At 53.9% G+C, this 17,977-nt stretch overlaps 1 protein-coding gene across 1 annotated transcript in view; it reads left to right on the top strand.

The window, feature by feature from the left end:
• Positions 1–10,515: 10,515 nt before the first annotated feature.
• The window catches only part of PADI1 (peptidyl arginine deiminase 1), a 35,797-nt gene continuing 28,335 nt past the window's right edge, over positions 10,516–17,977 (top strand). Inside the window, exon 1 of the mRNA XM_006196699.3 lies at positions 10,516–10,720. Coding sequence (XP_006196761.1) covers positions 10,629–10,720 — 92 coding nt within the window. The 5' untranslated portion in view covers positions 10,516–10,628. The remainder of the gene's footprint in view (positions 10,721–17,977) is intronic.

The following is a 17,977-nucleotide window of genomic DNA, read 5'->3' as shown; positions in this document are numbered from 1 at the left end:
GGATTACAAGTTCTTCTCTCCTACGTGGAAAATGAAATCATTTGTCATCAGCTCACCCTGGGAGCATCAGTAATGAATGGGCCAAGCCCTGTTTATGCTGGGCACCGGGGTTCCCAAGTGCGTGTGATGTGACCCCGTCCTCAAAGAGAGCGCACCTCTGGGGGATGAGACGGACATTTAGAATGAGGAAGAAAGAAAGGCCACTTTTCCCAGGTTAACATGATTTTCTTTACAAAAGGTCTATCAACACTTTCTTTAGAACCCAGGGAGAGTGAAAAGCAAGGTTTCCTCTTGTTTGTTTTCTGGGCTGGGTCTTTAAATCAGTTAAGCCCTGCTTCCAGATACTTCCTTGACTCCACAAGCCCCATTGGCTGAACCTCACCCGCTGACCTGTCCCCTGGTTTCTGCCCTGGTTTTGTGTGTTAATGGCTGGCAGGATGGGGAGCAGGGGTAGGGTCAGGCCCCATGAATGTTCTGCAAAGCTGGGTCCAGTTTAGAACTCCTCATCTGTCCTGGGGTCAGTGCATCCCATGTCAGGCAAAGCCAGACTCCCCCTCCCATCTGAAGGGGACTCGGGAAGCTGTGAGCCAGACGAGGGACAGAGGCCAACCCTTGGAGCAAAGGGGCCAAGTGGAGGCTTTTCGAATGGGTCTGGCATAGAAGGGGGGCCCAGGCCACAGAGAAATCCATGGCCCATCAGTGCACGGATAGTGGGGACTTGGCAGGCTGGGGGCAGTATGTTTAGAAGTATGACAGTAGGCAGGGGAGGGCAGAGGATGCTGGGCAGGGTGCGAGAGGCCTGGGTTCTAGCCTGGGCCCTGCTCCTGGCCTGCCATGTGCCAACCAACTCCCGTCTCGAGGCCTCAGTCCTCTTATCTTTGAGGTGGGTGGGCAAGAAGGATCTTGGTAGGTGGGTGGTGACAGTTTCCACAGCCCATCTGATAAACCTAGAGCCTCCTTGCCAAAGACTTCATGAGATTTATTTGTTTTCTTTGGAGCCAGGCAAGGCGTCAGGCGAGCTGGGTTCCAGCCTGGGCTCTGTGGCTAGCTGCTTCGTTACCCAGAGCCAGTCACCACCCATCTCTGGGCCTCAGTCTCCCTGTCCATGACCTTCCTGCCAGCACCCTAGCAGCAGTTTATTTAGATGAGTCATCTATGGCTCCCAGCCCCATTTTCTTCATCTGCAGAGTGGGGATAAACACAGCTACCACCTGAGAGGTGTGGCGGTGGGGGGGTTGTCCTCAGCTCCCAGGCCAGGGGCAAAGTAAGTAATCAGCACATGCCTGGGTACAGGGAGCAGAAGGCTTGGGGAAGAGACCCCGGGGGAAGCAGGAAGGCGAGAGAGGATCTTGTGGGCTCTAGGACTCCCTCCTGCTCCTCCCTCAGTGTCTCTGTGCCTTTCATTCTCTGTTTCGGTCCCTCCCTCTGTCTCCATCTCAGCCTCTCTATGCATCTCGCTGTCTCTGTTCCCGCTCTTCTCTGTGGCCCTCCTCCTCCTCACTCTCTCCCTTTGTTCTCTCTTTTTGGGCCTTCTTTGTCTGTCTCTGTTTTTCAGTCTGTTTCTTTCTGTCTCTGTTTTTCCGTCCCCTTTTCCCATTCTCTCTTCTCTCTGGAGGCCCTCTGGCTTCATGGAACCTCCAGACCAGGCTGGGTAGGGAGAAGGATGCAGCTGTGCTCCCAGGTGACCCCAGGGTCCCTGAGGATGCTCAGCTTAGTGCCAGGGTCAAGGAGATAAAGGCCAGACAGCCCAAGAGCTGTGTCAAGGGATGGCCAGAACCTCTGCCTGGGGAACATGGGGGCTGCTGATTGGCTGTGGGATGGGTGGCCGAGAACTCTCGTACCTCTGTGAGTCTGGATCTTTTCATTTAAGCCAGTTTTCTCAGCCCCTGCCCCTACCACCACCAGAGTCAAAGACTTGGCCACTGTCTGTCCTCTGAAATGTGCAGTTTTGCCAGAGTGACATGGGATCGAAGCAGGTAGTTTTCCAGGGCGGCGCCTATAGGGGTCACTTAGAGAACAGAACACTCCTGGGAGCCAGAGCCATCTGGAAGGGCTTTCTGGAGGAAGCGGTCTATGAGGGACCAAGAGGGAGCCTAGCATGTCCGGGGCCCTGACCTATGCTAGGTGCTTTAGAAACTGCAGGTGAAGAAACTACCTGGGAGATGTCCGGGGAGGGGGGTTGTGTGTGTTGTAAAGCCCAGCGCCCGGGCCAGGTGTGCACGTAACAAGTCCCTTTCGGCAGATGAAGCCAAAGCAGCCCCAGAGGGGTCAGCTGGCTGCTCATGGTCATGTGGCCAGTGAATGATGGGTCAGGGCTGGACCCATGCTCCGTGCAGTGTTGGTGCCGCCTGCCCAACTGCTGACCCCCCTACACACCCCTAGGGGCCCTTCCTCCCTCCCCAAGTGACCTCGGGTCTGTGGCTGGCCCACTGTGGGCTTACAACCAGTGGCAAATCAGGCAGGTGGCTTTCTGAGCGGATCTGTGAGCCCCAGGCTCCTGCTCTAGGGTTTCAGGGACTGCTGGAGGGGGAAGGGGTGAGCATGTGGGACTTGAGCCCCCAGCCGGCTTGGGCCCGAGTGTCTACTCTTTAATCAGTTTTCAGTGTGACCTCCTGGACTTCCAGGTTATCTCTAAAGCCTCCCCTTGCCCTGACTTCCTAGGAGGGCACGTGTTCCCACGCCCTTACTCCAGCCATCAGGGCCTCTCTGCCCAGGCTAGCCCCCAACCCCAGGACTCAGGCCAGGCCAAGGCCAGTGGGGACAGGATGTCCTGGCCCTGCCCTGGGAGGCTCCAGGGCCTGAAGGGGTTCCAGAGTGATGGAGTGACCTAGGCTGATGTCCATAGGACCTTAATGGTGTGAGACGGCTGGGAACTGGGTATCTCTTGAGTTCTTCTGCCATCAGGCCTCTGTGTGGGGGTCAGGAAAGGGGTTGCTCTGGGACCAGCAGGCCAGACCCAGGACACCCTTCCCAGGGCAGAAGTAGGTAAGGGATACACGGATGCAACAGGAGAGGCTGAGGCCAGTGGCCCCCAAAGCCTCTAAGCGCCAACAGCACAAGAGCTACCCTGGCTTCACCCTCCTTGGGGGCAGTAGAACGTAGCAATTAACACACAATCTCTGAGTCCCCTGGATGGGGTTGCAACTCTGCTCCCATCCTCAGTAGCAGGACACCTTGGACATGTTGCTGAAACTCTGAGACTAGATTTCCTCCCCTGCCAATCAGAGGCAGCAGCAGTGCTCATCTCCTGGGTTAGCTGCAAGAATGCAAGATAATGCCTGCAAAGCGCTTAGCAGAGCTGGCTCAGTGTCAGCGTTCAGTCAGCGCTGGCTCCTGGCATTACCATCCCTCCCCCGCCGTGCATGCATCCCTGCTCAGAACATCCCCACTGTGGCTCTTACAAAACTTCTCAGTGACAGCATGTTCACAGTCCACATACTCCATAAACTACGCTCTCCTATAAGGCAAGTTGAAATCAGGTCTTGTTCATCTGCTTATGGACTGGCCCACAGTAGATGCCCAAGAAATATTTGATTGAATGAGTGAGCGATTTGGGGAAAGATGCTGAACCCTCTGTGTGATGGTTTCTCTGCTGGGGGTCTTGGCAGATGATGCTTCACCAGTAACATAGACGGTGAGAGTAGCAGCTGGACGGGTCAGATGTAGGTGGAGCATCAGCTGGCCTGAGAATCCCAGTTTCTAACTCTGGAGTCGATTCTCCCTCTTTTACCCCACATTGCCTCCACCCGGCTGTGTGTTTTGAGGCAAGTCACTACTCTTCTCTGGGCCTCTCTGTCTCTGTGTGTCTGATGAGGCAGGTGGACCAAGTTTTCTGGAGGGGCCTGCTGAGACTTGAAGCATCTCCCCAAACCCCTTTCCAGGAATGATTCTCCAGCTCTGAGTAAGTGGGTGGAAGGTGCTGGACCCGGGATGATTCTCACAGTGAATGTCAACTGCAGCCAGATTGGCCAACATTGGAAGATATTGGATCTCTGCCTTCTCAGCACCAGGAAGAGCCATCAGAGAGGTCACCCCCAAACCCTCTGCCATTCCCTCCCTATTCAATTAAAGACTTGGATAAATGAAGAATGCTCATGGAGGAGAGTTGGAAGGATACAAAGCCCATATTTCTATAGACAGTCCCCTCTGCAATTACCTGTGGATCAATCCAGACCCAACCATAAGAATGTCGTGGATCACTTAGTTTAATATCCCACCCTTGCTCCATTTATTAAACGCCTCTCCCGGGGTGGGGGCAGGGGTATTTCCCTCAATTCTCAGAGCCTGAAGAGCTGGGCTTCTCTTCCTCAACTGTTTTAGTTTTATCTCATGAGCACCATGATTCATGGACTTGATGATGTTTCCCTTTTTTCCTGGGCCACCAGGAAACTCACAGTGAAATCTACCAAACCAGACAGGATGTCTCTCCTTGTCTTTTTCCTTCTTTCCCCGCTGATTGACTTCATTTTCTCACTTAAAATAGCAGTCTTCTCCAGGTTGCACTTTGTAAGCTGTCTCAAATCTTTGTTATTAGGGTGCAGGCTGTAAATCCATGAAAGAAGTAGAAGAAGCGTTGAGTTTTCCCATGCAGTGGGTGCTGGAGGAAGAGAGGTGGGAGTGTGGAAGGGAAGGGGAGGGAAGGAAGGCTGGTAATGGGCAGAGGTTCACGGAAAAGCCCAGGTCAGTGAGTGAGCCCCGAGTAAGGGCAGGAGGGCAGCCCAGAGGTAAATGATCAAAACGTGGGTCAGGTACTGAGTGAAGGAGGGATCATCAGGGGCCTGGTCTGAGGATCTTTAATGCTAGACTAAATTTCTATTTTTTGAGGATCAGTTATACCCCAGGTAGTTTATGCATGTCATATATAACTTCTCCATTATTCCAGGTTTTGTGAATTAGGGGACAGCCTCAGAGAAGGTAAATTGTTTGCCTAGGGTGCTGAAATCTAAGAAATGTCAGAGCCCAGACTGGAACTTCAGACAGCACGGCACCCAAATCTAGGCTTTGCCCACTTTCCTTTATCCTGGGGACCGTAGGAAGCTGAAGGCTTTTCAAGGGAATGACACGATCAGATGCGTGTTTCCTACAGATGACTGCTGCCTGTGGCAGGGAATGGGGTTAGTCTGGGGCCTGGGGGATCTGCTCAGATCTCTGCTGAGAGTCAGTGGTGACTGGAACCAGTAACGGGGGTGACAGTAGGGTCAGAGAGAAAAGGGTGGGGCCAAGAGAGATTTGGGAGGTAGAGCTGACAGGTCAGGTGAGGTGACTTTTGGTGCTGGGGGTGACCAGAGAGGTTGCCTGGGTCTCTGGAGTGGGCACCTTGGGGTAGAGGCAGCACTGTTTGCTGAGATGGGAAAAAGCCAGCTGAGGGCAGGGAAAGAGGAGATGTGCTCGGGAGCCTGCTGAGTCGGCCACCCGTGGGGGCGGGGCTGATTCCACCTGGCCGCAACCACCCCCAGGCCTGGACTGTGCCCAGCCCAGCCCCTCCTGTGGTGTCATTAGCTCTGCTGACATTGCCACATGGAGCCTTGGCCGTCCCAGAGAAGAGGAGGGAGTCGGTGATTCCTGCAGGTCCCTGGTGCCCAGCGGAGACTGGGGCTGGGGTGTCAGACTCCAAGGGGACAGTGTGGATTGAGTTGGGTGATTCACGGCCCTCACTACTTCCTGCCATTACAGCCACTAGCCCCAGGCGTCAGTGGGTCTCCTGCTTCCACACGATGGCTGAGTCAGAGCCCACGAGGCCCCTCCTCCACCCACCTGGGGGCCCAGGATCCTGCTCTGAGTGTCAGGCGCACAGGGAGAGTTTGGCGGTGAACTGGGAGATCCTGGAGGGGTGACTCCATGTAAGAAGCTGAGAAGACTCATCAGGGAGTGAAAGCTCTGATCTCTAGAATAGCATCTATATACAAAAAGTGCCCAATAGCTGTTTTTCAGTGAAGGAAGGAAGGAAGAAATGAAGGAAGGAATGCATGAAAACCTTGGATTCAGTGTGATCGCTGTTTCATCTCAGAAATGTCATTACTCTTCTCTGAGCCTGACTTAACTTCACTGGAAAGTGGAGGGGCTGGATGAATGGCCCCCAGGGACCCTTCCAGCTTTAAGTTGAGGATTCTAGAGAGCAGACGGGACCGGCCCTGTGGTGCTCAGGGGTGCTGGGCATGGAGAAAGGCCACAGTGGAGAGTCCAGAGAGCTGAGCTCTGCAGGTCCTCCCACCCTCCCTCCCTGGCTGCCCCAGGTAAGCTCAGGCACTAACTGTGTGTGTATGTTGGGGGCTGTTCCTCCAGAGTGGAAGGGCCCACAGCTGGTGTCAGCAATGATGGGGACAGCCCAGAAGCCACTCCCACAGGTTACAAGGCCCGACGCAGGCGGGTTCCACGTCCCGATGGCACCAAGACTCACCTGGTCCCAGGTAGCTTATCCTCATGGGCATCAAACGACTCCCTCGACCAGAGTCATTCCCTCCACCACCCTGCTTACCCACCAATTCATAAATAGTCCATGCTGGGGTCTCCAACTAAAGGCCGAAGGGTCAGATCTGACTTCCAAGTGAGTTAGTTTGGCTTGACCCATGGTGTTCTGTTTTTAAGGAATATTGCATTTTAATGCATCTGCCAAAGCAGGCTGCCTTCCCTTTGTCATAGCTGCCACTCCTCCCTCTCGTCTTGCACTTGGTAGTGTCACACATTCATGTTATCCTCTGACCCCCGAAGTCATCTGAGTTTGGAAACTGAGCTAGTTCAGCAACCTGTGAGCAGGGAGACGAGTGGGGAGGATGGAACCCTGGATGATCTGAGGTTGGAAGCGGTCTTGAAATCATGAAGGGCTCATTTTCAGACCTGCCCCAATATCATTTCTTCAGGCCTTCCCTGGCCAGCCTACTCAAAACAGCACCCCGTCTGCTCTGCCCCTTACCCTGCTCTGTCGTCATCACTTCCTGACACCCCAGTCTCTAGCCTCCCAGTCTATTCCCTGTCCCCCCAGCTACTGTCTGTGCCCCAAGAGGGCAGCGACTTGGTTTGTCTTATTTCACTGCTACATCCCCAGTGCCAAGAATAATGGCTGGTGAAAGGTAGGTGCTCAAAAAAATTGTTGAAGAATGAGGAGAATGAGGTATCTGGACATGGTAGCGCCAACCCAGAACCTCCCAGCTACAGTTTCCCTGGGTTGTTCCTGGACATTCTGGAGTCACGCTAGAGTCCTACGGTCACCCAGTGGCTGGCAGCTCTCTTCCCCTGCATGGTGCTGTGTTTGAGGTTCACCCATCCGTGTTCTACCTGCCAGAGGGGAGAGGGGCTGGGATGTCTTCCAGCCCCCCCCGCTCCTCCCCACCCCTCCTCCCCACCCCTCCTCCTCCCTACCCCTGCTCCCCAGTCCGGTCTGGAATCCCAAGTTCAAACAGACCACAGCCTAGATGTGCAGGATGTACCTTTTGCAGGTTGTGGGCAGGGCAGGGGCCCGGGCAGGTCATGGTGTCTTAGGTGTTCTCAGAAACGAAGCAAAGAGGAAGGCTGCAATCTGCCAAGGGTGGGCAGGGAGGCCGAGAGCAGGAAACTCTTCTTATTTTTTTTCCTCCAAGAGAGACTTTCTTTTTTTCAACAATAAAAATTTTTGGTCACAAACTGTGTCAACACGCCACAGAAGCATGAGGAAGAAGGTAAAAAGGACACGACATTCTACCTCCTGGAAATCTAGTCCACAACACGAGCCTGGCTAGAATCAGATGGCCAGGGCTCAAATCCTGGCTTGACCACTTGCTAGTGACAGACCCTAACTTCTTGGTGCCTTGATTTCTTCATCTGTGAAATGGGGATTCTCTGGTGTTCCTCTTAGCCTCTCTGCCCACTCCCTGCTATTTCCTCCTTCTTTCCTCCAGCTCTGAGAATATTTCTTTTTAGGACACCATGACCTAAAAGGGCCCTTGCCCTGCCCACAGCCCACAAAGAGTACATTCTGCACGCCCAGGCTATGGTCTGTTTGAACTTGGGATTCTGGTTTAATCGGTACCTGTCACTCAGTATTGTTGTAAGGATTAGATGAGTGAATCCATGGAAGGGGCTTAGAACAGTGCCTGGTACATGGCGAAGGCTGTGTATGTGTTTGTTAACATCTCACCATCATCTTCACCATCGTCATCACTGCCATCATCATCATGGTTATCATCATCACCTTTGCAGACAGCCATTTATACACCAACCTGCATTCCTCCTTCTTTCTCATCTGTTCATTCACCTATCCATCTGTCCATCCATCCATCCACCCTCCCACCCATCCATCCATCCATCCATCCATCCATCCTTCCACCCTCCCACCCATCCATCCATCCATCCATCCATCCATCCTTCTGTAATGGGAACATACCCATGTGCTCTTCAGGAACCTGCTTTTTACACTCCACATTACATTACGTATAAACTAAATGGCTCAGGAACTGGTTAATGCGGAGGGGTGTGGGTGGTGGAAATGAAACCATCACGCATCCCATGCTGTTTTGCTGGGTTCTGTATCCATGGGGCAAATCTAGACTCTGCCTTGGTGCCTTTGGGTGTAACGAACTTTGCAGATCAGGAACATGCATAATCAGGTACATTGGCAGTAAGAAAGATCATTCCAGGAAAGTCTTCCAAATCAAAAATAACAAGATAAATGTTTATCCCATTTTTATGTTTCCCTTCTCCCTGACCAGGCTGGGCATTTCTGGAGGTAGGGACTGTGTCCTCTCCTGCCCCATCAGATTGACAGTTGCCCTAGGCAAGGGGTGTTTCTCCTCTCTCTCTCTTTGCCATCCTTCTACCCCAGACCTGTGGATGTGGGTGTTCTGGTTGTGGGTCCACTCTGTGCAGTGACTGCATGGCTGAGAAGGGCCATCATGGGATTCCTGAGGGAACTCTCCTCCTTGTCACCCACCGGTGCCCAATATAGAGGAAGCATGTCCCCTGTAATTACTGGTCTCTACCCAGGGGCCCAATAGACATTTCACGCCTGACAGATCCAAAATAGAATGTCTGGAACCCCTGCCCAACCTGCCCACCCCCCGCTTTCCCCATCTTTCTGAGGACAACTCCATCCTTCTAGTTGCTGGGGTTCAACCACTCCAGTCATCCTTGACCCCTCTCTTTCTACCACACCCACATCCAATCCATCAGCAAACCTCAATTCTGTCTTCAAGATACGTTCTGAATCCAACCACTTCTCACCACCTTCACTGTTACCCCAGGACAAAGCCACCGTCATTTCTGGCCTGGATGAGGGGGACGAGCATCCTGACTCTGTCTGATGTTACCCGTACTTGACTTATGTAACTTTACTTATCCTCCGTCTCCCTGGAATACAAATGCTGTCAGAGCAGGGACTGTGGTCTGTTTTGCTCAGAGTTGTGTCGCCATCGCTTAATAGGGTGCCTAACAGAGTAGGTGCTCAACGAATGTTTGTCGAGTGAATGAATGAAATTCCACAAACATCCTGAGAACAGGTGGGAGCCAGTGCTTTCCAGAGCTGAAAGGAGGGGACTTTTCAGAAACAAATTAGGGGGAGGGTATAGCTCAGTGGAAAAGTGCATGCTTAGCAGGCATGAGGTCCTGGGTTCAATCCGCACTACCTCCATTGAAAAAAAACCCTAATTACCTCCTCCCAAAATAAAAAAAATATTTTAATAGGGACTGAAAAAACAAAAAGAAATCAGTCTTTCCTAGCCCACTGTTCTGAGCTCCTTTTCAAGTTCCCTCCCCACTGGCTGTCCAAGGATACTGACATGGGGTGGCTTTTGCCATCTCTGGAGTTGGGGGACAAAGGCACAACCTCACCCCCTGAGGGGTGGCACAGTGTGGTGAGTCAGCAGACCTGCCTGTGGCTCCCCCACTGACCAGCAGTGGGATCGGCAGCCGGGGTTCTCCTGTGACATGAGGGTACCGGCAGTGGTTGCCCGTGTTTCTTCTAGTGAGTATTACGTGCCAGGCACTGTGCTGAACCTCCTACTGGGAGGCCACACAATCTGCACATCAATCCAATGGAACAGGTACTACTGCTACGACTGCTGTCTCACACACGGGGAAACGGAACCTCAGAGAGGCGGAGTAACTTGCCAAGATCGTAGGATTTTAGAGGCAGAGCTGGGATTCGAACCCAGGCAGTCTGACTGCACCTTGGTTTATGTGCTAGCTGATCGCTTAACATGTGAGATAAGATCTGCGAACCGCTTAGCCAGCATGTAGTTAGCCCTCAGAAAACACTGACATCGTTACCGTGTGGATTCAGGCACTGAGAATCTGAGGATAGAGGCAGAACTGCAGAAAGGGGGACAGGGGCTGCGGGGGAGCTTGGTCGCCTTCTGTTGGCAGCTGAGCTCTGCTCCACCAGGGGCCCCAGTTGAAGCCCCCCCTTCCCCATCCTCCGAGAGGCCCTGGGTACCTCCTCCCTTATCCTCTTCGATTGACAGGCCTGAGTGAGGAGGGATGGGCATGGAGCCAGGAGGTGGGGACGTGGCTCAGGCAGGCTAATCAAATCATAGGGTGAAATTAAAAGGGAGGAGGAAGGCACCGGCTCATCCGAACTCACTCTCCTTCCTGGCAACGAGGTGCCGGGGAGAGCAGCTGGGGAGCCAGGGATCCTGGAGATTGAGAGCCGGGGGGACAGGATGGCCCCGCAGAGAGCTGTGCAGCTGTCCCTGAAGAAGCCCACCTATGCTGTGTGTGTGGTGGGAGTCGAAACATATGTGGATGTTTACAGGTGAGAACTGAGAAGCACCCACCTGGCTGCAGAGGGCTGGGCTGGAACGGAGGACCTGAGGCAAGGGGTGGGCACTGGGTGGACGAAATCAGACACTTTTGAGGAAGCTGGCAGGAGGCTGTTTTGAGGAAGCAGAGCAGGCGGATTTGGCTGTAGCACCTGGGAGGGTGGGACGAGGATATCAGGTCCACCTTGGGGCTCTGGCTTCTGGCACGGGGAGGGGGCAAGTCTTTGGCCTCAAATCCTGGGATGAGGGTTCCAGTTGTGAGCCGTGGGACCAGGCTTTGGGGTCTGGGCTCTGAATTCTGATGTCCAAGCGGAACTCGTATGGAGCATCAAAATGAATTGTTGCTCAAAACAGGGGACAGGACTGGGCCTCCCCTGATTTGCCAACAAACTGATTTACCAACAAACTGATTTGTTTCAGTTTCTTGCCAACAACCCATCTCTCTGAGGGGGAGGGGTGGTGTGTGTGGCAGCTTGATCATCGGAGGCCAGACATCGGAGGCGACTGGGATCAGGAGGGAGTGGTTAGGGAACAATTCAATGAATTAATAAAGTAAAAGGCTGGGAACCAGCCTGGGGCTTGATGGTGATGACAGCGGTGACGGTGGCAATGATGACATCTGAGGGGCAGTGTGAGCGTCAGCTTCTCCCATGGGCCTAGAGTCTCCCTGTCCCGGCCCCAGCCTCAGGTTCCCCAGCTGGCCACTGACGGAGTTGGGCTTGAGGATCTCTGGGGGCCTTTCTGGCTCTGACACACTGTCTACGAACTCCGTCATTACTGGAACAGGTGGGGCCAGAGCCCTAGCGGATGGGGGGTGGGTCAGGAGGGGAGCCTTCCTCCCAGAGGAGGTGGGGGCTGAGCCTCTCCTTCCTCCCCTCCCACCCCCATTGGCCCCCTTGGGTCTCAGTCCCTGCGCTCTCCCAGTCTGGTTAATGAACTCTGGGCCCAGCTTCACCTGGCTTCAGGTGAGCCTCTGCCCCAGAAGGCCTCCCTGCCCCTCTCTCGGGCAGTGGCCTGGGGCCGAGGAGGGACAGGGACAGCCAGGAGCCCTGGAGGCTCTAAGTCATCCTGGGGGCCCTGATGTGGGGCAGGTTCCCTTGCATCTGGGTGACCAGCAGATCCCATTTTCTCCTGCCCTTTTAACACAAGGTTGCCAGACTTAGCAAACGAAAATACAGGATGCCCAGTTAAGCTTCCACTTCAGATTTAAAAAAAACATTTTTTTTTTTAGTAGTTGCATGGGACATACTTGTATTTAGAAAAAAATGGCTGTTTAGCTGAAATTCAAATTTAGCTAGGCACCCTGTACTTTATTTGGCAACTCTGCTTCAACACCGAGAGCAGAGAAGGGGTCTCTAATGAGCCCCTAGCTTCCCAGTTCCAGACCCCTGTCCTCACCCCAGAGGATGTCTGTCTCTGGAAGGTCATTTCAGAACCCCAGGCCCTGGGCTGAGGTTCTGCTGTCTAAGGCCAGAAGCACTTGACTAGTCACTGGTCCTCCAAGGGCCTCGTTTCCTCCTCTGAGCTCTGACAGGATGACCCGAGTCGCCTCTGCAGTTCAGGGTGGCGGTAGGGCCCCCACACTCTGAGGTTGGACGGACTCAGTTTCCTCATCCCAGCCTTGTTCGTAGCTGTGTGACCCTGGGCAAGCTACCCTACTTCTCTGAGACTCTTTCCTCATCTGACAAGCCGGGCAGCAATAACATTGATGTTAATGGGTTGGGGCAGGAGAAATAGGAGCGTACCTGTGCCGGGCCCCTTGCTCCTCGGGTGCCGGGGAAGTGGGAGGTGCTTACAGCTCTGACTCCCCAGCTTCTTGAGTTCTGTTTCCCCCACTATCTGTTCCTCCCATCTCACAGGGTGGGGTAGAGGACAGATCAGGGGATGTGTAGTGGGAACATGGGGGCGATGCTGTCTGTAAATCTTCTTTGAGATCACCAGGCACCTTGGTATCCTCAGGTATGGGCCCCGGCCCAGGTGAGGGGCACAGGGAAGTTGCCTGATTGTCCGAAGCTTCTGTGCCCTGGTTGATTCTGGGGGGAGGGAGCTGCTCGGGTCCTGAGTGAGCACCAGTGAGAGACCTTCAGGAACCTTCACCCTGGATATTGGTGGTGACTAGGGTCATAGCCACGGAGAGTCGCTAAATTAGAAAACTGAATTTTTCTGCAGCAAGTTGGTTTTAAAGTAGACCTAAAGAAGAACTTCCTGCCAGGGAAGTCTTTGATAGGTGGAGAAAGGCAACGTGGAATTGTCAAGAGAGGTGGAAGCGGGGGGGGGGGGCCATGAATGGTCAACCTGGGGTAGTTTTAAGGGGAGCCTGAAGCTAACTCCGGGCCTGGGCTGGCTTGGAGGGAGGGGCTACACCTGATGGTGACCCTGGGGCTTCCCCACCCTCATTGCCAGGTGACTGGCTCCAGCTGAGGACAAACAAGGGCCTTCTGTTTGGCTTTGCTGGTTGAAGGGGGAAGCCCCCCCAACCAAAGAGGAGGTGTACCAGTCGCCTGAGCTGCCCAGAGTCTGAGCCCTCCAGGTTCAGTAGAGATGGGTGTGTAAGGGTGACATCACAGGAAGTAATTAATTCCCCCATGTGCTCTGTCGACTGGTTATTTGGAGAAATATTTGTACTGGGGTAATTGTGTGCCCCAGGGTGTCCCAGCCCAAGGAACCCTTAGAAATCCTCTGACCCAGCATGTGCCGCAGATCCTACACTCATCCCAGCGGGCTAGCTCACCACCGTGACCCTTCGGGTCTGGCCGGATGGCCTTGGCTGTCCCTGTTCTTCCCTGGAGGTGGCCCCCAGAGGACTCATGCCAAAAATGAGGGGGTGTGATGTGAGGAATCCATTAATGATCCAGCCTAGGCTCCCTGTCTGCCCAGGGGCCAGAATCAGAGCTGGAGGCCAAAATGAGTGTTTATTCTTGGGGGTGGAGGAAAAGGCTGGCGGGGTGGGGCTGGGGATGTTCTCCTGGAGTTTTTCTAAGTCTCCCCCAAGCCCAGCAAAAGCATCAAAGCAGAAGAGACTCTTTAGATCCCAGATTGTTGGGATTTGAGGCTCACAGAGAAAGGAGTGTCTGTGGGGCCTCTCAGACAAGCGGGAGAGAGGACCAGGCCACTTCCTTTTTCTGGGGTTACCTGTATTTCAAGACACAAAAATACCCAAACAGAGTTATAAAACTTGTGGTATATATATATTATATATATATATAATATATATATATATATATATATATATATATATATACACACACATATATATATGTATGTATTCTTAATGTTTATGTTGAGTAAATTAATGGTTTTAGCTTGCACAGAAGGACAATGAAGCATAATTGTGCTTCTCATGGAATAATTATAGGATTGATGCCGATACTAATTCACAATGACTGACAGGCTCCGAGAGCCCGGCTGGGACCTGGGTTTAAAGCCGGATGAGGACCTCAGCTCCTCCCAGTTCCATTCTGCTGCTGCACCACATTCCTTTATTGGAAGTAATGTTGAAGTTTAAATTTGAGGGTTCTTGGAGAATGTGAAACGGGGGTCCCGCATAAGATCCACGGAGCTATGAGAGGTTGGAGGTCGCAGAATCTGGATGTGAAACGGTGGAGTTAGTGAGATCTTGATGTGTAAAATATTAGCATCAGGGAGGGCATCAGAGGTCAGCCTCCTCTTAAGTCTACAGATGTCCTCACCTCCCTGGTCCCCATTGCCACCTCCTGTTTTGAGATCTGGGAATCCCTCATCAGTCTCTCTTTCCTCCCCATTTCTGGCCCTGTAGCCCCTCCCCTGCCCCAGCCTTCTCTTTCCCATCAGTTTGGTCTTAGAATCTCTCCTCCTCCTCCACTGCACTGACTTCTCATCCCTCTCCTGTTCCCATCACTTCCAACCCCCACTTCTCTCTCTTCCACCCCAGCCCTCTCCCTGCTTTTCTCAGTGGTCCCAGGGGGCCAGCCGATGGGCCCTGAGAAAAGACATGAGATACAGGGAATGGAATTATGGTCGTTTGCCCGTGATGCAGATTCCTTCTTGATCCCAAAATGCTTTCCCTATGATGTGTTGTCCTCTCCTTTGCTCTGTCCAGAGAAGCTTCCACTCCCTTTGCTGTGGCTTCTAAGCAGCTGTTCAGCTCTGACAAGTGGTCCTGATGCTCAAAGATATGTGGAGGGTGGGATGTTGGGCTGGAAGGAACTGGCAAATCCACACCCAGCCAAGGATATCAGCCACCTGGGGAACCCAGGAGGGGTGCTCAGCTGTGGGCTGAGAGCGGTGGGGGGATTCCAAATGCTGCTGCCGAGGGGCCGGTACCAAGGAGGCTGGGATCTGCTGGAACTTGATAGGGGCCTGGCCTCTTAGCAGGTACAGACCTGTGATGGGCCCCCAAATGCACCCTGGGCCACAGAACAGAGAACTAGGTCACCCTGCATTTGAGTCCAAGGCTACTTAAAGCCCTGCCAAGTGCTTCTCCATCATACCTTTCCAGCCACGTTTATGCCCCCTCCTCCCCGCACCTGGCTCTCTGTTGCCATGCTGGGAGGAGTGGGCAAAGGAAAGGCCAGAAATTCCTCAGTAGGATCCTGCAGAAGGTATGGTCTGAGCCAGGCTGCCAGGCATAGAGGAAGAGGGGGCTGGGGTTTCTGGACCTGGGTGAGGAGGAAGGAAGGCTGGGCACTGTCCCGACAGCCCCAGAAGACGATGAATTGGGGTGGGACCGTCTGAGAGTCAGTTCAGTGACTGCTAAGAACGGGATGGTTGGTAGTTATAACCACCAGCTGGGGATTAGGCTGGTTCTTGCAGGCTGTGTGACCTTGGGCCAGTTACTTAGCCTCTCTGAGCCTGTTTCCTCCCATGCTAGATGGGGATACTCTCATCTGTCGGCTGTACCTGTGAAATTGGCCCCTGTTATACAGGTGAGAAATTACCTCATCCTCAGAGCACAGCCATGCAGTTCCCCATTTTGCAGATGGGGAAACAGGCTGAAAGGAGAGAAGTGACTCATGACTGTGATCTTCCATGCAGGGCTCTTCTCTCAGGACATTCTGGCCCCCAGCCCCTGTCTGTCTCTGCTGGGAAGGCCCATGGATGAAAGCCATCATTCCCCTTCTCCAGCCCCCATTTCTGGGCAGGCAGAGGTCCACTGAAAGAAGGCCTGGTGGGCCCAGACCCTCCTTGCAGGCACTCTGGATATGCCCTTAGCTGAACAATGACAGGGCATAAGGCGCCCGTGATTACTGTCTCTGGGGAGGAAAGAAAGAGGGAGAGGACATAGCCACGCCCTGCGTGATCCTACACTTAGGGGAAAATTCCTGCCCACAGTGTGGGGTCTGGGCGGGGGCAGGGGGTTGTCAGCCATCGCCCTCCCCGCGCTCTGTCAGCACAGCCAGCACCCAGGGAGGACCGTGCCAGGGTCTGAACCTTCGGTGGCCTTTACTCTGCTGCAGTCACTTAACAAACGTTACTGGACACCTGCCCCTTGTCCAGCTCTGTTGGGCTGTGGCACGTGGAGATGATACAACCCACACCCGCCCCTGAGGGGCTCCCATCTTAGTCTGGGAGCTAAAAAACTTCAGGATGCGGATGCTGACAACTGCATCACTAACCAGGTTTTCAGGCAGGTCAGGAAGTGAAGGGAGGTGCTAGAGTCCTCTTCCCCAGGGTCTGCCTGCTCCCTGTGTCCCCTGTGACAGTAATGACAGTGACGGCAGCACTGTGTTACATGTTCACCGCAGTCTCTCAATTAAGTCTCACAACGAACCTATGAGGTAGTGACACCTAATCTCCATTTATCGGACAAAGAAATGGAGATACAGAGAGGTCAAGAGACTGGCCCACAGTCACACAGCCTGCACATAGCCGAGCTGGGATTTGAACTCAGGCCTGCCTGAGCCCAAATTCTCTGAGCCCAATCCCGAGAGAGCCCATTATCTGGGAATCTTTTATGTTGTCGGGTCAGCTCTAGGGGTGGGGTGGGAGCAGGGCAGAGAATGAGCTTTGTAGTCAGACCTGAGTGGGGTCATATCCCAGCTCTCCACTGTCAGTCACCCTGTGTGTGGCCTCTCTCTGGATTTCAGTTCATCTTCTGTAAAATGGGGAAAGGAATGAAAACTGCCTTGCTCAGCAGACAGGAGCCATGCAGATGGAAGGAGAATGGTGGAAAAGCATGTTGCAGACCATGATGTACCTGCCGTGGGTGGGTCCCAAGAGGGCGGGGGCAGGGGTGACTCATCCCTGCTTTCCCAGGACCCAGGGTGGCACCTGACACAGTAGGTGCTCAGGAAAGGCACCTGGAGGTGGAGCAGCTGACAGCAGTAACCGGAGCTCCCTGTGCTCCTGGGGAGGGGTCTGCCATCCTCTACGGCATACGGGTGGTCGGCCAGCTCTGTGGGACTCACGGTGAGTCTCAGCTCCTGACAGGAGTAACCACAGAGCTGGATGCACCAGAGAGGACTTGCTGGGCCTTGCTGGCTGGTCCCATGGTATTTCTTGTGGCGTCAGTCCAGGGAATGTCAAGTCTAGGCCCCCTGGAGGGTCACACCTCTGGGACTTCGGGAGGGCAGGTGGCTGGCTGGGTGTGAAGGAGGATCCACGGGCTTGGCAGGCTGGTCTGCACAAAGGCGGCCCACTGGCTTGCTCCCCAGTCCTTCCATCCAATTCTTCACGGTTGTCCCTTCTGCTCTCGCCTCTCCCCCACCCCAGTGCCCTGGACAAGCCTCCAGAGCACACTGACCCTCTGCCACCACCTCTCATACCCACCCACCCAGCTGGAGGCTAGGTCAGCACCACTCTGCCTTCCCTGCCCACACCCTCGACGGGCAGAGGGGCCCCTGACCCCTGAGCTTGTCCTGGGGCTGGTGCTGTCCAAGAAGCAGGTAGGAAGGACGGCACGGGAGGGAACTTCTCTATGACTGCGGTGTTTCTCTTCTCCCTGGAGACCCGGTGGTCAACTTCCGAGCAGTTGAGATAAGGTGTGTCCTGTGGAGCCCCAGTGGGAGGAAGCTTCTGGATGCAGGTTGCAGCGAAGCCAGAGAAAAGCTTTCTAATGCCCTGGGCTGTCAAAGTACAGAGGGCGTAAGGTAGTGAGCTTTCTGTCACAGGAAGTGTTCAAGCACGGAGTCCTGTGATGGGCAGGGAGCCGGCCAGGATGACCTCTGAGACCCTTCTCTGACCCAAGGCCTATGCAGATACTCCACAGTCTCATTGTTTTAGGGCAGAAAGGGGCCAGAAGGTCATGGGCGCCACTCTCCCAGTCTGGACCT

Source organism: Vicugna pacos, chromosome 13 (genome assembly GCF_048564905.1).
Source record: "Vicugna pacos chromosome 13, VicPac4, whole genome shotgun sequence".
Classification (NCBI taxonomy): domain Eukaryota; kingdom Metazoa; phylum Chordata; class Mammalia; order Artiodactyla; family Camelidae; genus Vicugna; species Vicugna pacos.
Note: the sequence above shows the minus strand (reverse complement) of the source record. Positions and strands in the feature narration are given on the sequence as shown.